At 42.1% G+C, this 26,893-nt stretch overlaps 1 protein-coding gene across 3 annotated transcripts in view; it reads right to left on the reverse strand.

The window, feature by feature from the left end:
• Positions 1-14,968: 14,968 nt before the first annotated feature.
• The window catches only part of DDX1 (DEAD-box helicase 1), a 35,007-nt gene continuing 23,082 nt past the window's right edge, over positions 14,969-26,893 (reverse strand). For all 3 annotated transcript variants that reach the window (XM_072771028.1, XM_072771027.1, XM_072771026.1), the window contains exons 16-26: positions 26,344-26,433; positions 25,146-25,334; positions 24,448-24,499; positions 22,223-22,369; positions 19,166-19,257; positions 17,555-17,627; positions 17,334-17,406; positions 17,210-17,252; positions 16,380-16,475; positions 15,971-16,091; positions 14,969-15,298 (exon numbers count right to left, since the gene is read on the reverse strand). In XM_072771028.1, coding sequence (XP_072627129.1) covers positions 15,168-15,298; positions 15,971-16,091; positions 16,380-16,475; positions 17,210-17,252; positions 17,334-17,406; positions 17,555-17,627; positions 19,166-19,257; positions 22,223-22,369; positions 24,448-24,499; positions 25,146-25,334; positions 26,344-26,433 — 1,107 coding nt within the window. In that variant the 3' untranslated portion in view covers positions 14,969-15,167. The remainder of the gene's footprint in view (positions 15,299-15,970; positions 16,092-16,379; positions 16,476-17,209; positions 17,253-17,333; positions 17,407-17,554; positions 17,628-19,165; positions 19,258-22,222; positions 22,370-24,447; positions 24,500-25,145; positions 25,335-26,343; positions 26,434-26,893) is intronic.

Below are 26,893 nucleotides of genomic sequence, written 5' to 3' on the forward strand. Positions count from 1 at the left end.
AGTTCCCTAACCAAATCCTTTTCCCGGGGTGCTGGATGCTGACCCTGAAGACTGCCCAGCTCCTGCCACACACCAGGCCGCACAGCCAGCAGGGGGGCGCGGGGGGGTCCCCACAGAGCAGGCTAGAGGATGGGTGCTCTGTGTGGAGGGGGCCTGGAACCCAGCAGGGCAAGGGGTGTCTGTCCCTCGGGAGGGACAGCTGGGGGCCCGAGCATGGCCGCAAGGAGCCAGATGGACTGTGCCTGCTGGGGCCCGTCCACACTGGAGCCACCTCCTAGGGGAGGAACCAGTAGGTCTCTCAGCTCTGAGTTTAGGGAATTTAGGGCCTGAATACATGGGGTTGAGTGGCCACAGGCCTTGAAGTGACCAAGATCATGAAAGACAAAAGGTGCCCTGAGGAAGTGGGGCAGACCAGTCCAAGGGTTGGGTTCCATATGCCAGTGGGGAAACTGAGACACGGGTCAGGCTAGCTTTTTCTTCCTCTAGGTTCTAAAGCCCATTTCAGTAGCAGTCCCAGAGCAAAGCCACCAGGATCTCCACGGTATCAGTCACTCCTGTCCCACCAGGACAAGCAGGCACCGTCCAGCCCCTGAGGGCAGCAGGACTCCTGGGTGCTGCATTTGCCACTTAGTGGGTGTTTTCAGGTTAGAGGGACTGCCTTCGCCTATTCCTGAAAGAAAGAAGAATCCAGTGGGCAGGGCCCCGCCAGCCACCCACCCTCCCCAGGCTGACTCTGCCCCCGCAGAACACCCCCCGCCCCGGCAGGTGGCCACGCTCCACCAAGGACAGCCTGGCAGAGGCAGATGCATCCTCACCTTAAAGATTCAGGTACAAGCGGACACGCCCACGTGGACATCTCCTGACAAGGTTGTTTGGAAAGTAAAATGGAAAGCTCTCCTTCCCTGAACAACAGCTCCTGGCCCCTCAGGACACAAACCCGATGCCACCTTCCGACGCCTTCTGTGACTTCCAGGGCTCCAGTCCCGACTCACTGCTCACCGGCCACGGGCGGTGGAAAAGCTCTCTAGCCTCTGTGAACCTGATCATTGTCGTCAGTGAACGTCCACACCCCCCAGTGCTCCAGATGGGCACTGGGGGTGCGTCACCCAGGCTCCTCGCCCCTCCTTCCCAGCCCAGCTCTCCGACGTCCCTTGGGGGACCGTCTTCCTTCGCCGTCCCATGCACTGAGAGCTAGAGGAGCAAGCATCTGACCCAGGCCTGGCTCACCACGCACCAGATACCGCAGCCGCAGGGACTGGTCATGAGTGGGCACCTGGTCCAAACCCTTCCAATCATCCTAACATATCCAGGTTTGGGGCAAATCAGCTCTAGGCTTTGGTGGGACTTAGTGGCGCCGAGCCAGGGACTCAGGGGCCACCATATGCAGCTTGAGAATGAAGCCAGGGTAGACACCACCGCAGTCAAGGAAGCCAGAGAAGCCAAGGCCCATTGACACCGTGTGCACCCCTGGCTCAGTCTCCTCTGAGGCCGCTCTGTGTCCGGGCTTCTCAGTTATGTAGGGTGACACATGTCCTTGCAGGCATAAGCCCGGTTCTGTCGCTTACAACCGGGACGTTCCGAAGTCATCCATATCTCAGTGCCCTCGTTTTCCCTCACACCACCTGATGAAGCAGGAATTGCTCAGAGGACATTTCTTCCAAGGCTCTGTTGTTGTTGTTGTTGTTGTTGTTGTTGTGCTGCGCACTGGCCAAGAGCACCGGCTGGTACACACCTGTTAAATAGGTTAACATTCCCCATCCCAAAGCACTAAGTCCTGTCACCTCTACCTGGAAGCCTTCCTTGAACCCCCCAAGTTGGGCCTGCGGCTCCGTGTTCTAGCACATTTGTGGCTCCCATTTGTACTCGGTCTACTTTTCTGTCCCCAAAACTTCAGGACAAAAGGCCTGGAGATTAATCATTTTAGGTGCACCTGGTGCAAGCAGGTAGGGAAGAGTAGATGATGAACAGAGCTGAGGAGAAAAAAATCACTGGTGCAGGGAAACCCGGTCCACATAACGCTGCCGTCAAACACATAAGGTGCATGTCGCAGAGGGTGTTAGCAGCCTCCTCAATGCCTAACTTGCCATTCTGTCTTAGATATAGGACCCCCTAATGCCCAGATTTAATAGAAGGGAGGGAGGGAGAGACAGAAGGAAGGAGGGAAAGAAGGAAGGAAGGAAGGAAGGAAGGAAGGAAGGAAGGAGGGAGGGAGGGAGGGAGGGAGGGAGGGAGGGAGGGAGGGAGGGAGGGATGAATGATGGCTGGAGGCCCAGCAGCAAGCTAAGACCATGAGGCATCTTGAAGCCGTGAGCTAAGTATGGCAGAGCACAAAGAACCTGGATCTCTGATGACAAAGCACCACCTGCATCAGCTCCAGACTGCCCGCCTCCACACTTTTTTGTTATATCAAAAACAAACAATAAAAATGCACCCTTTTTTTTAAGCCACCATTACGAGTACACTGCTGCACGTCGATGAGCCTAATCCTGATGTATCACTAAATTTTTATACTACTATTCATCGATCATATACTACTATTCATGATCATCGATCATATACTTTTATTCTTCCTACAAAATGAAGTCTTAAACTGTATGTCTAACATTTTGAATCGTGCGTGTGTGCCAGATATTCTGGTGGCAGACCAGGGGGAAACATGGGGACAGGAATGAGGAGAGGGAGACGTTTTACAATTACATCACTTTCTCTTAAAAAAAAAAAAGAAAGAAAAAAGAGGGGGGTATTATTTTACTGATTTTGATGGTATGGAAAATAGAGTTTGTGGATTTTAAAGTCAGAATTAAGGCTGATATTCCTTATGCTTGATTCTGGCCCCTTCCACCCCAGCAGTAGGTGGGAAGCGCTGGGTGGTCAGCGTCATTCCTCCACGTCTTCCTGCCATGGAGCCTGAGTGGATCAAAAGGCCAAGAGGATGAGGAGACTTCCCTCCTTGGAAATAGTTCCTCGGCCCCTTGAAATGAATGAGCAGCTTCTTTACCAGACCATTCCTCCAGCTGACATTCCCCATGGTTGGTGAGGCAGAAAATTCACAAGAACAAAGCTCTTGCCCTAAAAAGATCTTCTTTTCAATTTAGGGTCAATTCCACATTTGGGGCTTCCAGGAGAGTCACCTTTAAATTAAGAAAAACAAAAACGGGGCTGTTGCTGTTGCCTCTAAGGCGGGGGAATCACACACATGAGCGTGCCACACAGGCCTCCTGGGACACCCAGGGTGGGCCCCTCCAGCCGCTCCCAAGGGGCAGGGCTGTGCGGGAAGTCCCGGGTCGGGGGTCCCCAGAATGGATTCACTCCCCGCCCCACTGGGAGTCCTTGGGCCGGCAGGGCCTCATCTAGTCCTTCGGGGAAATGGGCTGGCAGCCTGCACCCTGCTGGCCTTGTCCCTGCAGCCCCGCGCTGGCGGCCTGGCGTCTGATCCAGCTGGGATCGCCGCCTCCCCTCGGCCTTTCGGGACAGATCAACATGCACTTGGGCTAATTACACTCAACATTCCTTACATTTCACCCCTATACAGTGTCCGAGAGCTACACTCCACGTGGAGCCCCGTCTGGCTCGGTGGGGGCGCCTCTGCCGAGCCCTTGTTCCTAACCCATCGATCCTTGGCCGACAGTTGGCATCCTGTGCTGTGGCTCAGCGGCCCCCTCCGAGCTGGCCAGCCCTCACGGGGAGGCAGGGGTGCAGGGGTGCAGGGGGAGGGTGCGGGGGGGGGGCAGGCGGCCAGCCCTCACGGGGAGGCGGGGGTGCAGGGGTGCGGGGGTGTGCGGGGGGCAGGCGGCCAGCCCTCACAAGGAGGCAGGGGTGCAGGGGTGCGGGGCGGTGGGGGGGCAGGCGGCCAGCCCTCACTGGAGGTGGGAGTGCAGGGGTGCAGGGGTGCGGGGCGGTGGGGGGGCAGGCGACCAGCCCGCACCGGGGGCGGGGGTGCAGGGGTGTGGGGGGGTGGGGGGGCAGGTAACCAGCCCGCACCGGGGGCGGGGGGTGCAGGGGTGCCGGGGGGGTCGTGGGTGGGGGGCAGGCGGCCAGCCCTCATCGGGAGTCGTAACTGGGAGGCGGGGATGCAGGGGTGCAGGGGTTGGGGTGGGGGTGGGGGCAGGCGGCCAGTCCACACCCCGGGGCCAGGTCAAGGTGATCGAGTTTCTCGCTCCAGTCGGAAACCCCATCACCTCTGGCTTCAGGGTCGTAAACTCAATCTTGGGGCTTGAGCTGTAACACGGTTCATTTCTGGGCCAAATCCCTGAAGCTGAGGGTTTATTTTTAAGGACAAGCAGTTTGCTGTTTTCAGCGTTTCTCATCAGAAATAGTGCAATTCAGCCCAATCTGCATGGGAAGCATAATTTATCATCTCACACAGATGGTTGACTGAGGGTGGGGAGGAGGTTTACTTTCCATTTTAGTTCAGCAAACATTTCCTGAGCCCCTGCGTGTGCCAGGCACTGGGCAAGGCAGTGGGCTCACAGGTGAGGGAGGCAAGCTCCTGGTCCTTGAGGCAGCGGCTAGGGAGGAGGAGACGGGCCCAACCCCAGCTGTGGCATCACAGGGTCCTGGCGGGGAATCCTGGCTCTGCCATGGACTACCGGGGTCACACTGGGAAATTACCTCGCCTCTTTCTAACCAAGCTTGGTCAACTTTGTTGATCCTTTCAAAAACCGATTTTGGGGGGATCCCTGGGTGGCGCAGTGGTTTGGCACCTGTCTTTGGCCCAGGGTGTGATCCTGGAGACCCGGGATCGAGTCCCACGTTGGGCTCCCGGTGCATGGAGCCTGCTTCTCCCTCTGCCTGTGTCTCTGCCCCTCTCTCTCTCTCTCTCTCTGTATGACTATCATAAATAAATAAAAATTTAAAAAAAAAACCGATTTTGGTTGTGATTTTCTGTTTTCTAGTTCACTGATTTCCATTCTAATCTTTCTTATTTCCTTCCTTCTGCGTGCTCTGGGTTATTTTTTCCCCTCAGTGCCTTAAAGTAGACGGTCAGGTTGATTCGAAATCTCTTTTCCTTTGTAATATAGTCCCTCGCAGCTATAAATTTCCCTCCGAGCACTGCTTTACCTACATCCCGTAAGATGGTTTCCTCTGTTGTGTTTCTGTTTTCATTCATCTCAAAGTACTATCTCCCTTTGAGCTCTTCTTTGATTCATTGGTTGTTCAGTAGTGTGTTAATTTCCACATATTCATGAATTTCCTAATGTTCTTTCTGCTACTGATTTCTAGTTGCATTCCAATGTGATTGAAGAACATATTTGATATAATTTCAATCTTTTCAAATGTACTGAGGCTTGTTTTATGGCTTAGCATATGGTCTGTCTTGGAGAATATTCCATGTACACTTGGGAAGGATGCGTATTCTGCTGTTGTTGGTGGAATGTTCTGGAGATGTCTGTTGGGTCCAGTCAGATTATAGTGTCATTCAAGTCTTCCATTTCCTTATTCATCATTTGTCTAGTCATTCCATCCATTGTTAAACATGAGGTATCAGAATTTCCATGTACTATGGTTGAATTGTTATGTCACACTTCTGGACCTCCATTTCCTTAGAGGAAAATAATTGTTCCTGCCTTGCAGAGCTGTAGAGATATAGAAGGCAAAGCATGGCAGCACGATCCTCCACACAGTGGATGTCACTGCTGTGTCGCAGATCAACGGGACAGATTATAGCATGAGGGTGCTGAGGATTTCTTCCAAAGGTGGTTCTGGGTTAAGCCAGCACAGCTTCTGCCCGAAAAACAGAAGCCCTTTTAAAGAGAAAAATGAGGGATCCCTGGGTGGCGCAGCGGTTTAGCGCCTGCCTTTGGCCCAGGGCGCGATCCTGGAGACCCAGGATCGAATCCCACGTCGGGCTCCCTGCATGGAGCCTGCTTCTCCCTCCCTCTGCCTGTGTCTCTGCCTCTCTCTCTCTCTCTCTCTGTGTGACTATCATGAATAAATAAAAATCTTAAAGAGACAAATGAGGCTCAAAGCCTTTTTCTGCAGCCTTCAATTCAGGATATGCAGATCCCCTGTCCAAAACATAAAAACTAAGTAGCAAACAAATCCTAACTTCTCGTCCTTATTTTGTTAGCTAATGTCTAAAATTCCTTCATAAGCATTTCTTGTAATAACTCATCCATCCATCCATCCGTCCGTCCTTCCTTCTCAACAAATGTTTGTGAACATTCTCTAGGCCAGACTTTGCCCTGAACCAAGGATATGGAATCTAGACCTGCTGTAAAGGGCCCTATATGGGGTCCCTATGTGGGGAGAAACACTGACATGGTAGCAGGTAGATAAAACGTAGGCACATGAATACTCCAATGAAGGAGCACAACGTTTGCAGGTCACAGAAGACCTGGTGTGGGAAAGAGAAGATGAGATCAAGACGGCTTCCCAACAAATGTTAGCAAAACTGAAAAGAAGCAGTCAACAGTGGCTGGAGTCCCATAACCCTCCCCGCCCCGCCGGTCCTCTCAGGTAGGAGGGCCCCTGGGAGGAAAAGGAGGAAAACAAGAGGATGTTACACAAAGTGAGTCATCAACCTCAAATAACCAAGAACTGCAAAGGCAGAAAGTTCTTGACTTGGACGCTTGCCAACATCAATGCTGCAAAAATAACCATGATGAATTCACATATTTCTGCACAAGTATTGGTCCACCATAACACTGGAATCTCAGCCATAGGAAATTGGAGCTTTGGGCCCCATATGTTCAGAATCATGCTCATATTTTGGTCAAGATTTTCTTGAAGAAGCTAAAAGCTATATTTTCCTATCAAATGTGGTGTTGGTCTTCTATCCTGGCCTGGATTCGACTACAGAATAACAACTCCTGCTCAGGATAGAAGTCATGAGGTTTTGGGTCTCTGTCTGGAGTCTCAAATTCTACAGAAGAACCATTGCCATCAGGTAAGTTCATGGACTCTCCCCATCACCTAAAACCTAGCTAATCAATAATACACTTGTTGCATGCCCACTCTGTACACTGCAGGGAGAGAGAAGGGAGCCCAGATACCCACCCTTCACTGGAAGAACTTTTGATCCACCTGAAAATATTGGAGAAAAAGAGTCCAAAATGGGTTTTTAAAAATTAAGAGCTACCTCAACTCTAAGAGGAACAGAAAGAGTCACATGCTGGAAGGGTGTTTAGGGGCAGAGCTTAGGATGGAGAAGCACAGGCTCTGGGGCCTGACAGACAACCTAATGGACTCAGACTCACCTCTCTGGGCCTTGAGTTTCTTATCTGCACAAAAAAAATATTAAAAAATAAGAAAGAACTCTGGCTCTTACATGAGGCTGAATAGAAAATATCTGGCTCACAGTAGGTATTCAAAGACGTGGTGTTCTCTTGCCCGCACGAAGGAGGTAGAAGTGACTCAGACCCACAAGGATGGGTGGCATTCTGGCAAGCAGAGGGGAGGTGGGAAGGTCTGCCCACCAGCAACAGCAGCCTTGCAATCCCAGCAGAGACAAACGGGACACAGGGTAAGTGCCTGCATGCAAACTCTAGCTCCACTGCTTACAAACCAGGTAATCCTACTTAAGCAATCACTAACCATGGGGTGCCTCGGTTTTCTCATCTGTGAAACGGAAACACTAATAAAAGCTGCCTTCTGGGGTTGAGAACTCAAGAAGACAAGGAAACACACAGAACAAAATGTGGTACATAGTGAAGGGTCAATGGATGTTGGCTATTTTTATTATGTATGCGGGGAGCGAGGAGAGGAGGAATTGCCAATAAAGGAAATGACAATAGGATGGCTGGGACCAAATTTTAGAGAACCCGAAGTGCCCAAGTTAGTCTGGACTTAATTAAGGCCATAAAGGCCCATTGCAGGCCCCTGAATGGAAGCTGACAGGGATGAATTATAAGTTGAAAATTATAGAATCAAATGAGCTTGTGTCATAGCTTTAAATTACACCAGGAAAGGCTGTTCTTGAATGGTGACTCAAGTCTCCTCCTGCCTCTACACCTCAAAGATGGCATTCTTTGGGGGGGGGAAAAAAGGCAAATAACAGATCATGTATCTGCTTACTCTTCTGGCCTCTCACTCAGTTTACACTCCCATGAAGTCACTTGGTCAGCAAGGAGACTGGTGTTTGGGGTGTCCGATCATCGCTCTGACTTCTCAAATTAAGTAGCCATGAGCTACTTTCTACAGTGACTAGGCTCATTGTTGGGGCTAAGCCCACACATCCTGCCCTCACCCCCACCCAGACCCACCCACAGGGCAGGCAAAGTCAATGGGGGAACTCCACAAATCTCCACCATGCTCTCAAAGGGCAATGCTGTAATTCCTAGGATCAGCAGATAAGTGGCAGGAAGATGAGTGGGTGTTCACATGACACCCCACCTCACTTCGTTCAGATTTGGGCCTTTGCAGACAGGGAGAATCAGAGGAAGTGACTGAGGAATTGCATTTTGCCTTCTAGAGATGGTAATGAGAGTGGCAGTTAGCACAAATGCAATTTTTACACGTGTGCAAGTTTTTGCACAGAGAACTCCAAACCCCGGGTCAGGGGGAAAGTGGGTGCTATGATCCTCTAAGTGCTTTGAGTGCTCTGTAACAGGGGAAACCACTGGAGCACAAACCCTGTGGATCCAACTCAGGGGAAAAAAAAATCCTAATGCACATTTCTTGGCCTTCAGGATCCAGAAAAAAAGACCACAGACCCTGACAGATAAAATGGGAAATAATTCCTTTGAATCTATGATTTGCATAGCAGGGGGGGGGGGGGGAGGAAGTCAGGTAATCCTTAACTGACCCCAAGTGGTAAAAATACAGCAGCCTAAGTGTTTAGGTCTTTGTGGGTCTTCATGGTGTGACATTGGCGCCACCTGGTGCACCTTCTAGGGAAATGACAAACTCGGAGCCCTAAGGGCCAGCTCGGGTGGGTCCCGCTGCATTCACATCATTTTGTAGGAAAGTATTCTTTGGGGTCTGGGTGATGAGCCAACAGTAGAAAAGGAAAGAACAATTTATGGATGGGAGCATATGATAGAGTTTGTTACTACAACCGATAGAACTAATGTTTTAAGGCAACAGTATTTAATGATACAGATATAATCCAATGTCTCCAAATAGCTAGCCAAACAGAATTCCTCAGGTTTCCAGCCTGTGTGACTGGAGGCTAGCCAGGTCTGTCCCAAATATGACTGAGAATTCTTGGGAGTGCCTGCTAAACCCAACTGCCACTAAGCCCTATTGTCATCTTCCTAAGCTTTGGTTTAGACAACTGCTCAGGAGAGTTTTCTTGTCCCCCAACCCAACCCCTGCAATTATATAAGAGTTTCCCACAGGACAGGGTCCTATCAAATCCCACACCCTCCAACATCACTTTGTCCAAACAGACAGAGCCTCCCTTTAATACCCAAATCATACTGACATATCTACTTGCTTACAAGGTAGCAAACTTCTGAGGATTCCAAGGGGATCACCACGTAGAAAAAGGAAACCCCAAACTCATTATCAGACCCCATTGCTCCCACACTCAACTGACCCCATTCATACTGGCTCTCTCTCTCTGACTCTAACCTCCATCTAGGCAATTCCTATTCTGATCAGAATTTCCCCTGCTGGATTCTCTTCCTGGAGATTCTGACCCACCATGAAAAACTGGGAAACTCTTAACATGCAATTTATCACCCTGCAGTGAGACAACCTCGGGCTGCCTCTTCTAAGTCCTTCTTTGGCAGAAGCAAGTATTTACCCTTTGGGATTTAAGGAAACACAGAGTTATCAGCCAACCAGAGCCTCTTCTGGTGGACAGGGTGAGTAACCAAGCTGGGGAATAAGATGTGAGGTAAAATAATGGGTTGAACCAATGATTTCAAGAAGTCAATAAAGTAATTCTGTCTAAAGCAGGAGAAACATTTTAAGTAAAAACAAAGTAGCAATGTAAAAAACAGAAAGAAAAAAAAGGCCAAATGGATTTTTGAAAAATTGAAGCATCCTTTAAAGATTTGTATGAATCCCCAAAATAAGTATTTTAAAGGGAACTAAACTCATCTGGCTACATTTATTTATAAAATAGTATTAGTTTGTCACAAATGATAGGACACCATTTTTATGAATTTTTTTTCTCTACAATAGCCTCCACTGCATAACACAATACCGAGGGTCCCAGCTTGAACCTAAACGCTATTTAATCTTAAGACATGTATTAGTTTGGGCATGTGCAGAGGGCACACACTGATTTGGAACAGAATAAAGAACCATCTAGAGTCAGGCTCCGTTTAAAGTAGCAGCTCTCAATCCCAGCAGCATCTTAGCATTACCTGGGCACCCAGGGCTCACTCCACAACAGAATCAAAAGTCTCTGAGGTGAAGTACAGATATTATCATTTTCTTTTAAAGCTCCTGGGGTGGGGGCACCTGGGTGGCTCAGCGGTTGAGCATCTACCTTCGGCTCAGGGTGTGATCCTGGGGTCCTGGGATAAGTCCTGCATTGGGCTCCCCATAGGGAGCCTGCTTCACCCCCTGCCTATGTCTCTGCCTCTGTGTGTCTCCCATGAATAAATAAAATCTCTAAAATAAATAAAAAAATTAAATAAGGCTCCCGGGGTGATCTCAATGTGCAGACCACCAAAATAAGGAAAGGAAACAAAGAATCATTTTTGGTATAAAGGCAGCAGAGCTGCACTGAACCACAGATGATTCTAGTACAGCAAGCCTCTCTCTCAGCTGTCCTTTTGAATCACCTTGCCTAGGTGATTAGGGTCAAAGATTGCAGTGAGAATTAGAGCCCTAAGAGCCATTTCGGTGGACAGTGTTCCTTGATCTAGGGTTCAAAGTGCATCTGCGCCGTCTTCTGAGGAATGTGTTACAATGCCAATACCCAGGTCCCCACCAGAGACCTACTGATCGCACGTGATTAGCTAATGAGAAGTCAGTGATTGCTGCTGGGGTCAGATCCGGGCCTGTCTCCAGTTTCTTTCAAATTCCCCTCAATACTGTTGACCAGTAAGAGTGGGATCTGTCAGGAAAACCAGAGCTTTAGATGATTTTAAATGCAAGGTAATTATTTAAAGCAACAGAACGGAAAACAACAGCAAAAATTCCCCTTCCACTCCTCCCTCCAAAGGAATCCTCTATCAATGACTTTAGACTAGCCAAATAATATCCCTCCCTTTCCTTCCTGTTCCACTACATTTTTTCCCTTCAAACAAATATTCCTTTTTCCCCCCAAATAAGGTCACTTGGAAAAATCCCTGGTAGGTGTCAGCATCTATAGGAAAATAATAAAATCAATATATAAGTGAACCTACCCCCAGATCTCATTTTATATTCACCTACACAGTTCTCATGTTTTACATATCTCATTCAGACTACAGTAAAGTGCATAGTTTCCTCTTAAGTCAGAAGAATAAGGTAAAAAAAAGTGACTAAATGGTTTTGCCCATTTAGAACTGGCTGGAAACCAATATTTAAAAAAAAAAAAAAATCTAGGCTATTCTGTCTCTGCCATACACACTTCTACCTTAATAAAAAACTTTTTTTAAATAAAGGAAAAAAGAAAAAAAAGTTTTGTGCCTTATTTACAAGCTGAACATTGTGGAACAATGATGGTGGTGAGGTGGGGGTGGGGTGAGGGTGGGGTAAGGTGTCTGTGCAAAGAAGCCACGTGTAAGAGTTAGGTGACCTCTCCCCACCAGCACCAATTCACACACCATACCAAAAGCCAGTATGTAAACAAACTTTACTTTTTAGGATTTTTTTTTTTAAGATTTATTTATTTATGACAGAGAGAGAGGCAGAGACACAGGCAGAGGGAGAAGCAGTCTCCATGCTGGGAGCCCGACGCGGGACTCGATCCTGGGACTCCAGGATCACGCCCTGGGCCAAAGGCAGGCGCTAAACCACTGAGCCACCCAGGGATCCCCTGAAAACAAACTTTAAATGCAAAAAGTATCATTTGTTTGTAAAATAAATTACACAGACTTCTTCCTCGTTAGTGTGCGTGTCAACCAGTACAACCCTCACAGAAAGTGATCTGGTAACGACCCTGAAAAATGTTCATAAGCATCATTCACCTTCATTCAACAATGCAGTTTCTAGGAATCCAGGGGCAAGCAACCCAAAAGAGATAAAAAATGTGCACAGCAATAAGCAGTATAAATACTATAAAATATGGTACAAGCACTTTTATCTCCTGGACTTCACTGAATGCTTAATAGAATCCTGAATGATGAGAATTACTCTCACCATTTCCATAAGCAAAGAAACTAAATCTCAGGCTAAGGAGCTGAGCTGGATCTGGCTCGCCTGGGTCAGGACTGGATTCACACTCAGGTTCACACCTCCTCAACCTCCTCAGTGCTCAAAGCAGCAAAAATGGATCAATCATGTAATTCACAGCACATCACAGATTACACCGTCACTGAAGTATTTTCAACAAGGAAAATGCTTTTGGCAAATGAAAATACAAAATTGTATATACAGTAGGACCTAAACTGTACACCAAAAATGTCACAGGAAAAAAAAAATGAACCAAAATGTGATTTCCTCTGAAAGTGAGAAGTCAAAAGGATAGAGGGGTGGACACTGTTCTAACCTGAAATTTCCATTTCTGTTTCTGTTTATAATAGGAAAAATATGTGCTAATGAGGTAAGCGAGGTTTCAGTGATCTTATTAACTATCGCCGGTCCTTGAGACTCGGTTCTCTTTCACACGGTACATCCATAAACAGAGTCAGAGAAGCTCACTTGAGTTTATTAATATTTGAAATAGAAAAAAGAAAAAGCCCCAAACACAAAACCAGCCACTAGGAAAGTATAACTCTACCAATGAAAGCCTGAAGATAGCTTCCAAGAGAACAGAATAAAAGACTAGATAAGGAGGTATGTGCCCAGAGCCGTAAGCCCCAGGCCGTGACTAGGATATCTGAAGGTGGGGTGAGGCTTTGTATTCCTGTGTAGCAGGGAGACTACAGAAGAACTACAGGCACAGGGTGTGTGAGGACTTGCAAACCCTTACGTTGTAAAGGCTGAAGCTAGGAGTCAGACTCACAGGTGATGGTTAATATTGAACATTTTCTGGTCTTTCCCGTATCCCCGGCGCCCTGTATTAGCTGAGGTAGACCTAACCATATGGTGGCTCAGAGAAGACACAGCCAGAGGTGTGGCACCACCCCTACAAGGTCTTCCTTGTCTGGTCCCACTGCCATTCCCTGAGTAGGACACTGGCTAACACCATCTCTGAGTTCCAGCTCGAGAGAGGAGAGAACGAGCAGGTAGAGGGCGTGACCAAGAAGTTGTATGCATCACTGCAACGTGTCCCCCACTAACCAGAACCTGGGAAAGCCAGTCTCCCCAGCTAGGCAATCCGTTATCGATTATAAGTCAGGAGGTTCTGTTCCTAAAAGGAAGGAGGGGAGCCATTAGCGTCCCTCATGACTCAGTGACCACTTTAAAGCAGACCTTTACATTCTTACCATGAATCCAGACACCTGAAGGAATGGGTATCTGGAAGCAGGGACTTAGAGTAAAGGCAAGGATTTCTGGTGATGTGAGTAGAAAGAAAAGGGCCAGCCAGGTCTCCAGGCAAGCCCTCTGCTGGCCTGGTCACACACAGCTTGCCCTTTTAGAAACTCTGTTGCCCAAGTCAAATGCAGTTGGACAGTAATTTGCAGAGGAAAAGCCCAATAACCACTTTCAGTCTCCATTCCTCCCTGGCCTACCCATTTGGACCTGAGGATCATCTTCCAACAGAAGACAAAGGGTCAAAGCTGAGACTAGGGTACCCAAGTTCCAGCTCCACTTCTCCGAACAAGGCCCCGTTGGCATAAATTCCTCCAAACTGCACTTCTGCATGTATAAAAGGAGGACACGAACAAGATCAGACCTCCCCTAGCTCCAGTATTTAAACGGTCCAGATCTCAGTCTTCTCCTTGCTGTTTATCAGTTAAAAATCCCTTTCTAAAGCAGTGATTAATGTGCGTGGACACTGCAGAGAGCTGTCATCGCTCCCAGATCAGCTGGGGAGGTTCTAGGACAGCCAAGCAACGTGGTCTAAATGTGAGAGAACGGTATTCTCATCATTTCACACAAACGATGACTCAAAATACTAGGCAACGGTTCTCCCACTGCTAATGTCTACAGTGAGTTTCACTTAAGATTTTGTTTAAAGAAAATATTTCAGTGCTAACAGGTTTGGAAACCATCACACGAGAATTTATAATAGCCTCTGTTCTTAAGGAATCCTAGCACAGGAATAATACCTTATTAACTAAGAGTCGAAAGGCACAAAAGAACAATTTTATCTGTCTAAATTTTCTCTTTTCCTCCTGGTATTTTAGGTAAAAAGGACAGAGAAAATATATTCCAAAGAACTGGGTTTAATTTTAAAACGTAGAGGAACAGCATAATAGTTTTGTCTTTTAAGTAACTATCCTCTGGAAAGAAAAGGTCTTAAAAAGAAGATAAACAGGGGATGCCTGGGTGGCTCAGTGGTTGAGCATCTGCCTTTGGCCCAGGGCGCGATCCTGGGGTTCTGGGATCAGTCCCACATCAGGCTCCCTGCATGGAGCCTGCTTCTCCCTCTGCCTACGTCTCTGCCTCTCTCTGTGTCTCTCATGAATAAATAAAATATTAAAAAAAAAAAGAACCTTCCAAATACATCTTTGCTATCACCATCATACACTAGCCCTCAATCCCTAGACACAGAACCTTTTCTATCTCTCTAAAAAAACTCAAGGCCCCCTAAAACTAAGCTGCCCTTCTGTCCTGGGATCACCCAATTTTCTTTCCCATCATGAGTCTCCCCTCCAGCTTCAGCCTACACCTAGGCAACTATAACCATCTCAAAAACATCTCTACTTGGGACCACTTCCTATGATAAATTCTACTCAAGATAATCACTGGTGGTTCCATGCAGGTCCTCCACAAAATTAACATACCTATAAACTTTATCTGGTAAACCTCCAGTTTTCTTGAAAAAGAAAACTATCAAATAACTTTAAAAATAAGACACAAATCTTCATAAAAATATAGTCATCAAATTTATTATTCTCATTAGGTTGCCATTTTATGAAGAATTCCTAAGATTAATGTTTCTTGACATGCAAGAGTTAGCATTAATAGCTTATGTTACTATAAATACTGCTGCTTGGAAGCAGTACAACTGTTTTTAGAGTTTTAAGACTACAGAATTTTATTATTCAAATCTTATTCAGTGTATGTTAAAATCAGAAGGTTCTGAACAGCTGGTTAGGAAGGTAGCCAAGATGCAGGAAAGATGTCTGCGCCTCCTTTTCAAGGGCAGCCAACTCTTGAACCGTAGGTGCCAAAATATCCACATGGCCTTTATAGTTTCCACCTGCATCACACACACAAATTATAAAGTAATATAAATGACATGCATGAAATAACTTGTCAGCAATACTTTGGCTCAATTACATCCGTTTATACATTGCTTCTAGCAATAAAAATGTACTACTGGGCAAGTCATCTCCACAAGTGAGTTTTAAAGATGTTAAATCCATATAAATGAATGATCAGGCCTCACTAATAGTGTCCCAGAGCCCCTAGCAATCCCTCCCCCTCTCCTTTTTTTTTGGTTTTGGAAACCACTAGCTCAGTAGCCTGAATCTTAAAAAAAAATTTCAGGAATGAGCTAAGGGCATTCCAGGCAAAGGAAATTTTATACTGGGTTACCGCTTGTATTAAATTAAAGGTTTTCAATTCTTTGTTCCAAATTGTCATTATACTCGTTTCCTAATAATTCTGTAAATGTTCAACTACTCTTTGTGACATTAATACCTCAAGAGAAACAGCTAAGCTGCTGTCCTTCATTTGCATACAAATCACACAACTAGAAACTGCTATAAGACAGGTATGGATAAAGTGCTAGGAGAGTAATAAGGAGGAAATGATTAATAAGCTAAAAATAGACACCATGATGAAATGAAATTACTGTCTTCTACACACTGAAGCCCAAGAAGGACACATTCACATTTAGAATAGAAATAAAAGTAATTTAAAAGCTTACCGCCAATGGCCCTTTTCTGACCATAGGTAACTTTCCCATCAAATTCATCCACTGGTACCTTTATATCTGGTTCAACCTGAGAAATGGTGCAATTCAGATGCTCTTCGATCTCAGACAGCAACTATGAAGGGAAAGGAAATATAAAAAGCATTTTCAAATAAAAATTTCATTTGACAGAGTTGCATTTTAACAGCATCAAATAACACCAGAAAGACTGTAATACTTAGTATAAATGGAAGATAGATTTCTGAAAAGATAAGCTCACAAGTTACAATTTACAAACTATAACTAACATTACAATTAATTACTCTTCCTTACAGCTGACAAAGAGATAAAAGCTGAGGTATTACTTTTATAAGTAAATGTGGTCTATTTTTGCCAATTTTACTATCTTTTTTAGGAATCTTACCTGCATCTCATTGTACCATATGGTACAACCACCATCTTCCTTGAGTCTTGTGTTATAACATCCTTTTCCACGGCTGCTACATACATGGTACCATACCTACATGAAAGATGTAAAAAATAATTAACATGCATGGAGACTGAAATATGCTATATTTCTTTATTCTCTTAATAGTTTTTTAAAAATGGTTTATCTCCTCAAGGAACCAGAAAAATAGATTGCAGTATGGTATGTCATCCAATTACTATCACCATTCAGGAGCTCATTAACTAGGTCTTCTGAAAAGAGTTCTTTCTGAAAATAATCCTGAAGTTTTCCTAAAACGCATGTTAAATCCAGAAAATAATTCTCAGATAAAAACAAAAATAAATACTGGAAAATGCTATATCAAGATTTTTATCAAAAAATAAAGTCCAAATGCTTTCTATAATAAAGCAAAAAACAAAATGAACAGGTAGTTTTGGACACTGAGTTTGTGGGAGTTCCTTATTCTTGCAACTGTTCTATAAGGTTATATAAAATTATATTGTAAAATGATAAGTTACCACCCTCTCCCATCTCTTCTGTGGGATGATGTCAGAGAGGGTCTAAATAGTTTTTGGTGAAATGAGTATATTAAAGGTATTAGTGAAAATTACATTTCACATTTTTCCTTTCTAAACTTCATTCTACCACTGGTCCATTCAAGAATATTGAGAAGATGCCATTAAAAAAGTTCACTTATATTCCATATGCAACTAAATACAATGTATATGGAAAAATCAAACTGCTTTTACTTCCAACATCAAAATGACCACACAAACAGTGAATTAACACAGCACTGAAAAGATTACCTTTTCTTTCTCTGTTGCCACCAGGGAAATGGCCAGACCCATCCTGAAAGATTTTTAAAGTCTTTATTAGACTTTATTCCTCAAGTACAGAAGCATAAAAAGAAAAAAAGAATTATAGCAGTACCTTTCAGCTCTTCCTACTCTGCCGATTCGATGTACGTAGTTTTGCTTTTCGTCAGGCAAGGTGACATTTATAACTGCAAATAAAAACAATTATTACCAACTGCCATTAGTTTCTAAAATTTTCAACCATATTAGATATTTTCTAAATATTTTAAATACATTAGAGTGTTTACTTTGAATTCCATAAAATTTAAATTGCAGTTCTAAAAACTTTCTCTTTACCATAAGGAACACCATGGATATCAATTCCTCTGGCAGCTACATCGGTGCAAATCAAGAACCTCACATCTCCTTTCTAAAGAGAACAGAGAGGAGAGAGAGGAATTTATTAGTACATATACTAAAAAATAAATACAAATACCACCATTCCACTAAATGAGACATCTAATAATAGGTCATTATCAGATTAGAGGTCCAGATATTCATAATTCATTTGACTAAGTCTTAAATTTTTAAGTTATGATCTACTAAAACAAGATATTTAAGGTGAATAGAATCAATAATTGGATTCATTTTTTCTTTTCTTTTTTCTCAAACCAAAGATATTAAACTGCTATAATTTGGCTATATCTTTAGAAATCCTGACTGGTTAATTCAAAAGATAAAATTAAAAAAAAAAAAGATAAAATAGAACAGAATGTTAAAATATAAGCATTATCTTTACCCCTGTATTAAAACAAATTCAGAATACTATGTATTTTACCTTGAGGTTACACTTTTTGTGACAATAGATAAAATCCTAAGAGAAGGGAACAGAGTGGGCCCCTAGTGCTCTCACCAAGGAAATAGAAATTAGCCTTTAGATGTCATTTGTGCCTCAAGGCACAGCAAAGTTAGAGATGGGGTGGGGAAGGGCATGCTGACCTGTGGTCCAGCATAAGACCCTGGGTCGGAAAGGGTGGACACACACGCTGAAATGCGACCATGCAACATGCTTCAAGATCCACATTTTGCTCAGCATGGAAGCATAATCCAAAGTTCCTAAACTCAGTACTTCCCATCTTTTATTCATGCAATCAATGGGTCTGAGAGAAAATGCTATTTGTACTCTCCACTGGGGGGGGGGGGGTCAAAATATAGGTAAACGGTGAGAATGCTGTGGGGGCAGGCTATTGACATCATGTTCTAAGTGGCTCAGGCCCTACCCACCTGCACCAAGTGCTAAACAACCTGTTCACAGGCTGCCAGCATGTAACTGGGACAGTGCGCCTTAAACAATTACAAGTATTTTTAATTCCACAAAACCATATTCTTGAAACCTGCCTTAAGTTAATCTACAAATTAACTTCTCTGTGGGCATTACTAAGACTGATCAAAAAGAAAAAAAGACTCACAGATACAGTTTAACTATCCCATGATGCTTCTCCTAAAAATATATACCGAAAGAATTTAACTGAAACTTCCTTAAGCTGAAAATTCTTATTACAGTAGTGTCATGCAGAGAACATATAATTTACCAATTGACTGCTAAAAGATGACTAAGCCCTGTCATGGCAAGGAAATACCAGCAGGGTAAAAGTCTTTTGAAGTTTCTAGGACAAGAATTGCTTTAATAATATTAATTGGAACAGGGGCGCCTGGGTGGCTCAGTCGGTTACGTGTCTGCCTTCAGCTCAGGTCATGATCCCAGGGTCCTGAGATCAAGCCCTGTGTTGGGGTCCCTGCTCGGTGGGGAGCCTTCTTCTCCCTCTCCTCTCTGCTATGCTTTCCCTCACTCTTTCTCTAATTAATAAAATCTCATAAAATAATAATAATATTAACTGGAACTTGTTAAAATTGGCAACAATTCCCCTCTTAAGTATTAAGGAACTGTAGTCAACTAAACAGCAGTACCTTAAATCTTTCCAAGTTTTGCTTCCTCTCATGAGGCTTTCTGTCCCCATGAAGACAAACACATGAGAACTGGTGTCCTTTTTTATCAGGTCCTAGTGAAAAGCACATTAAGCAGTTAACTTTGGAAAAACATTACACCTAAGATTATGTCAAAACACCAATAGCAAAAAAAACACAAAAAACAAAAAACCAATGGCATTCAGACTACAATGGTGCCACAGAATTACACAAAAATCTATACCCCAATTTGCCATAAACCGTGGTTAACACAATTTCTGTCATAGGGAAAATGCCATTAAAATAAATTCCAGGAGCACTAAAACTGATTTGCTTTGAAGGATGTTTTTAAGTCACTTTTCCTGATCTGCAGAAGTAGACGGAACAATATGCCAATTAGGATGTGTTACTAAAAGGAAAACATGTGTATAGCAGCAACCTCTCCTATCCCACGTAAAGCAAAGAACCAAAAAGCAAGAGAGAACAGTCCTGGAGGAACCAATATAGGTATTATCAAGTTCATGCCTTACTAAAGGTCACGTCCACAAGCCTACCCTCCTCAGGATGTTCTAAACAGCTTACTAACAATTATGCTGTAACTACTCTCCATAGTAAATTTTAGGTTAAGTAACAGATACTTCAGAATTCAAGGAAAAATAGGTCATGAAATCTATCCACCCAAAATGACTAACAGAATTAATTATGCAGAGGAGAAATAATAGGTAATCAGAACTTCTAGAGGCCTACAGGTTAGCCCTTACTACATTCTAAATTCAAGTGGTTTAGGAAAGTATCACACATACACACTCCTACTCCCCAGCTGAGTTGTGTATAGAGAGGGATCCTTTATTTCCCTCTATTAAAGCTCTGAAGTTCTGGTATATATATTGTGCTATTTTGGTTTTAGTAACGGTTTGGGAAACTTGATTTTTAGACAAAGGTATTCAGAATATTTAGGGAAGGATGATAAAAGGAACTAAGGAATATTACTGCTGGCATTTCTAACCAAATAATCAAATCCTCCATTCAAAACCAACATGGGCAGAAAGAATTATTTATTACAAAACAATCACTATAACTAAAATACTCGCCAAGCAAGTATGCTTGCCATGACTCAAAAAAAAAAAAAAAAGAGTACTAAGCTGTTCACTATAATGAACAATATAGCCTGTTCTTTATATGACTATTAGTTCAAGCTTCTTAAACATTTCAAGTTCTGGCTCCTTGATGTAAATCAGTTATAAAAAGAGACAGGTTAGATGACTTCTTCCCATTATGAAAGCAGGACTTCTCTGTTAACCTTGTACATCTGTCAATTTTTCCTTTATATATCTTTACATTTATTATATTTTCAAACACAGCAACAATGAAAGAATTCTAAAAGTGAATAGCTGTATTTTCACCTCCTAGATTATATCATTAACATTTACTATATTTGCTTTACTGCCTATCTAGCCTTCTATCAATTCATTTTTATATTTTTGATGCATTTCAATGTAAATTGCAAATATCTGTACACAGTTCAGCATGCATCCCTTAACTAGAATGCAGTTATTTGTTTAGGTTTTATTGTTTTCCTTCGAGGTGAAAGTTACATACAAGGAAATGGACAAATTTTAAGTGTATGTCTGCTGACTTTTGACAAATGCACACACCTTTGTAGCCCAAAGCCCTATCAAGATAGAGAATATGAATGTCACCCCACAAAGTACCTCATGTCCTCTCCCAGATAACCCTACTCCCATTCTACTGGGGGAAATCACCATTGTGGTTGTTGTTTTTTTTTTTTTTTCCCATTCTAGATCAATTCTGACACGTCTAGAACCTCACACAAATGGAACCATACAGTATATATGCTTGTGTGAGAAAGCTTTCATTCTGCAAGCTGTCTGGGATTCACCTATTGCTGCTGGGTCCACCAGCAGTCCATAACTATTTCACATCTGGTTTAAGCCACTCCCCTACTGACCACCCAGTGTATCTTCAGTTTGGGGCTATTATAAATAAAGCTGTTGTGACCAATCTTGCCCATAGCTTTTATCAATATATCGTGTATAAATTTTACTTATCTTGTGTAAATTTTACTTATCTTTAGGAGTTGAATTACTAAGCCATAAGACAGCAATGTTAAATTTTAAAATGTAAGACCTTTTACCAACATGGCTGTACAGCAAGTGTTTTGAGTGCTCCAGTTGCTCTATATCCTCGCCAAAACTTTTTTTAAACCTAGCCATTAAAAATGAGTGTACAGTGGTATTACACTATGATTTTGCATTTCCCTAATGACTGAGCATGTTGAGGCTTTCTTCATGTTGGTTTATGTTTCATGTTATAAGGAGCATAACATTAGACTCATTATTAAGTATTTTATTACATAATGATGTTCTTCATTTCTAGTTAATATTTTTGTCTTAAATTCTACTGCATCTCTTGTTAACATAGCTAGACTTTCTTTTGATTAGCGGTTTAGTGATACATATATTTTTTCAGCCCCTTTCGATCTTTCCATGTCCTCAGGTTTTAAGTATGTCTCTTGTAAAGAGCATCTAGGTAGATTTTATCCACTTTAACCATCTATGTCTCTTAACAGAGGACTTTATCCACTGAGACATACTGTAGTGTGTACTCATATATTCAGATTTTTCCACCAGCCATCTTACTCTGTAATTTCTAACCATTCTGTTTTCTTCTTTTTTTCATTCTTTTTCTCATTTTTCTTCTTCCTTTCTTAGTCTTTTAGAAGATTTTTTCTCATTTATTGGTTTAGAAGATATACATTCTATTATTTAATGATTATACTTGAAATTTTAACATTAATCAATAACATTGCCCTTCTTCCAAATGATAGCAGGGCCTCAGAACACTGTAATGAAACTCTACCTGTGTGGAAAGCCCTGTGTTCCTAGGGCTTATCATATGAAAAAGTACTGGATAAGCACAGCTACTTCCACCATCACTGCTTTAAATTCTGTGCATGCATTTTAGACTGCATCAACATGAGACTAATAATCTATTAAATGAGGAAATAAACACAATTTATCTCAAGTGAGGAAACATTACCTCCTCCTTGTTGCATAAAATATTGCTCCAAGTTATCACAGTCAATTTTGGTTCTACAGAAAATAATTGCTTGATCCATCTTGTGTTCCTTGATTGCCCGGACAGCATACTCCCCCTTCAGGATTTTAATAGCTTCAGACCACATCTCTTGAATACCACAATAACACAACAAAAACGAAAAAAAGAATTTCAATCTAAAATTATTATAAACACACAAAATTACAGTTATAGACTTAATGCTTAACTTAGTTAAAAAACTGACTTAAGTATTATAGATAAAAATAAGTAATATTAAGATAGGATGAAATGGTGAGATTATCTATTCACTCATTTATTCCTATTTGTTAATGTACATTTATGCCGGTTTTTGGGGCACCAAAATAACTATAACCATACCTCTTATAAGGAAAAAGACATGTAAACACACAAGTAAACAGAACTTCGTACCTGTAACAAAACTCCGTTCTTACCTCTTGTGGACAACTAATCATATTCTTGCCTTGCATTAACTTCCCTAACTGCTCAATAAATGCTTACTCAATTATTTTAACCTCTTTCAAAAATAATTAATGTACTTTTTAAATCAATCTAACACCTGAAAGTTCATACTTCTCTATGGTTTAAAAACTGTACGTCAAACTAAGTCATTTCTTAGCCATCACCCCCCATGTCTATGATTCCGTGGGAAGCTATGCTACAGTTACCAAATTAAAATGCAAAATTTTAATTTTGGAACCCATCGTATTTCTGAAGTCTCTCTAGTCATACCTAATCACTATATAAACTAAGCAAACATTTATAAGAAAAAATAAATGAACAATTTTTATTTTACAAAATGCATTTTCGAAAGTGGGAAGACCCATCATTTTGAGCCATCAGTGTCTCTGCACTTCAACAGTTAAGGCTAGTGGAGCATGTACTTTATACATGTGGAAGTGCACATAAAATTGAATTCAAAAAGGGACACCTGGGTGGCTCAGCAGTTCGGCACCTGCCTTCGGCTCAGTTCGTGATCCTGGGATCCGGGATCAAGCCCCACATCGGGCTCCCTGCAAGGAGCCTGCTTCTCCCTCTGCCTATGTCTCTGCCTCTCTCAGCCTGTGTCTCTCATGAATAAATAAATCTTTAAAAAAAAACTGAATTCAAAGGGACTCTATTTAATCAAGATTTCAGAAAATTCACCTCTCAGATACTTGTCATAAACCTACCAATGAATCCAACCATGAAGCAAATGATCTACCTGAGACATCTAACATCAAACATGCGTCCTAATGGCTCTAAGGTCTACTCTAGGTTCCCCAAGCACTATCCTTGCAATACGATGTACCTTCATAGATCTTAAAAGATTATGCACCTGAAACGGTCTCCAATCTGCACTGAAGTATCTTCGCTCAATTAAATGTTAGGCTTTTTAAAAAAAAATAAAAATTTAACGACTTAATGATATTCAGTTTAGGAGGATGAAAAAATCCTGGAGACAGATGGTGGCAATGAATGCAAAGTAGGAATGTACTTTATGGCACTGAACTTGATCCACTTGAAAATGGTTAAAATGGGAAATCTTGTGTTAGGTATATTTTACCACACACAAAAAGAATAAACTATTTCAAGATAACTCCTGTATCTTTCAAAAAATTGTAAGCTAAAGACATTTTCCCTTGTGACATTTCTCCTGGAATTCAAGGCCAATATAAAATCTGTTGCCAGAGAAATTTACTGATATCCCATGACCAATAAGAACTCCAAAATATTTGTGACTTAGCTGCCAAGAAACTAACATCTGAAATTCAGTGACTAATATTGTTCTAAGTTGACAGATATCAGCCATTTCCCCCATTTCCTTATATTTTTGTTGCTTTTGTTTTCAGATTTCCTGTTCTAATTTTGTAGGTCACTTCAAAACCTTCATGAGAATAAGACAAGGCATAAATTCAATAAGACAAACCAATTCGTTTTCACAATCTTTTTTTTTTTTTTTTAAAGATTTATTTATTTATTTATGAGAGAGAGAGAGAGAGAGAGAGAGAGAGGCAGAGACACAGGAGGAGGGAGAAGCAGGCTCCATGCCGGGAGCCCGACGTGGGACTCGATCCCGGGACTCCAGGATCGCGCCCTGGGCCAAAGGCAAGCGCTAAACCACTGAGCCACCCAGGGATCCCCGTTTTCAGAATCTTTTAACACCATTCATTCATTCACTTATTCATTCATTCATTCATTCAACTTACCCGGACTATTAGCACCAGGCCTTGTGTTATCTTTTGCATGTACATCATCAGTCTATCAAAAGAAAAGGATAAAAAAGGTGTAACAAGTGGCTAAGGATTCCAAACAAGTATCACTTTTTTTAAAGGGAAAACTGTACCTAACTCTAGACTGCATTTCAGACATAATGTTCAGAGTATGTGAGTAAAACCACTTTCAGATTCAGAAAACCCCTTTATTAACTGTGGGTCTATGGCTAATCAATTTTAAATGTAATAATAAAAATGCAAAGTTGGCTTTTACAATATTGCATATTTACAATATTTAACATATCCTCATTTTTTAAAGGTAAACCTAAGAACAGTGGGGGAAAAAAGACCAGATGGACATATGAAATTGATTTTTAGGAAAATAATGAACCACAAGAGGACATTTTAACATTTTAATAAAATATTATTAAAAATAACAATCACTGTATCCGAAATTAGATCTATGTATACACATAATCCTATTCATTTATAAAAATTACATTGAGGAAGATGATTATAAAAGTAACTCTTACAGGGAAAAAAAATAAAAGCCCATCACTTATTCTGGATTCTCAACGCCTAAATTTCTCTGGTCAACGTGTTGGACTTTTCTTGATACTGGCTGTATCACCCAAGGCTTAATTTATGAAAGTTTTATTCTTCACAAATGGTTAATGGTGTATAGTACTCACTCTAATGTGGTTTTTCCCAAGCCTTTCCCAAAGTCTGTCAGCTTTGGGATTCACAGGGACAACAACATGGTGTACAGTGTCCGGAACAGAGTCTTCTCCTTTTAAATCAACCCATGTGGGAAAATGCATTATCTTCTCAGACAGCTTCTTCACATCAAAAGAATGTAATGTAGCAGAGCAAACAATCACCTAAGGGGGGAAAAAATTTAGATGAATTTTTATTATACAATAATAAAATATGGTAGCATATGAATACTAATGTGGGGCCCAAAGTATGTTATTTCTACGTAAGCAATACTCCTGGATCGTTCAGAGGCTAAAAGGCCCCAGGGCATTCAGGTATCTAATGTTAGAACCGGGTGCTAGCCTCAGCTGCTTCTACTTCTACTTCAAAACCCTCTGAACGACCCCTGGCTGGGTGACAGCCCTCTCCTTCCTCCTGTCCGAGAGTGGTGTATTCCTCGGAGTTTTGGTGTAATTCACACAGGGCCATCCCTCCAGTAATGAGGACAAAAAAGGACGCCAGAAGAAGTCATTGTCACCGAGAGAAAGAAAGGTAACTGATCAGAGGAAGCCACCACGCAATTTCAAGCAGCAAAATGATCAATCCAGCGTAGAACAAACAGAATAGTCAAAATGACTCTGGGCTAGCTAATCTCTCTGAACTATGGTCCCCCCACTGCCACAGAAACCATGCCACAAACTGCACGAGGTCCTACAAAGACTGAAAAGGTTTCTGAAGATCTAAAATCTTAAGTTACTATTTACTCCCTTCTCTCCCCTTAAAGCCTCCTCTATTTCTCAAATTCTTCCTAGGAAAGAAGGGTGAGAAAAATGAGTAATGTTTTTAGAACTAATTACAAAAGAAACCACTTTTTCAACTGCTCAAGATATTGCCTTCTCAAACAGGAAGCAGCCTGGAATATAAACTCTAAATGCTCTGTAGAAAAAAAAATAACGAGGAATTTTTTACTTATTATCTTCTGTGACACTTAATTTCCTCAAGTTCCCTTCTCTTTCATTTCTAGGAACAGCTTTTAAGATATTTCTTTGTATGTACTATTTAGTCAGGTAATAAAGAAAATGTTCTATACAGCAGTTATCTTAGAAAACACTAAAAATATAAAACAAAATGAACTAAGCAGTAACACATAACAACTGTCTACATGTATTTTAAGCTGCATCTGTCATTTCATACCTGAAGTCTTTTCCCATCAGACGTAATCTGAGGAATCTGATTGTGAATCCTATTTATAAAATCAGAGTAACCTTGAGAAAGAAGCCCATCCTGAATGAGAAGCAAAGAAAAGCATAATTTTATTTTTTAAGCATAAATTTTTTAATCAATATCTATATCTTTCTTTTGTGAATCAAATATAGAAAGATAATGTAAACAAATTCATAAGCATATATCTTCCCATGTTCTCAAAATGATTATTTTCTATCAGATAAAGTTATAAATTCAACTTTAAACTCCATGTGACTAAAATATGAAAAAGCTGACAATAATCAACCCAAGAACTATACCCCAGTATCCTAGAATGAATACAAGAGGTAACAGCTCCTACCACATATTCTTAAACATGATTTTAATATGAAAAAATGAAAACAAAAATCTTCAGTGCTAAAAAAAAAAAAAAAAAAAAAATCACCTCATCTTGAAAATACTTTGGAAGTATATCTCAAGGGCCTCCAAGACATTAATGTCCTTAGAGTTCACAATGTTGCAACTATGACATGAAGAAATA

This window comes from Canis lupus, chromosome 12 (assembly GCF_048164855.1).
Source record: "Canis lupus baileyi chromosome 12, mCanLup2.hap1, whole genome shotgun sequence".
Lineage (NCBI taxonomy): Eukaryota > Metazoa > Chordata > Mammalia > Carnivora > Canidae > Canis > Canis lupus.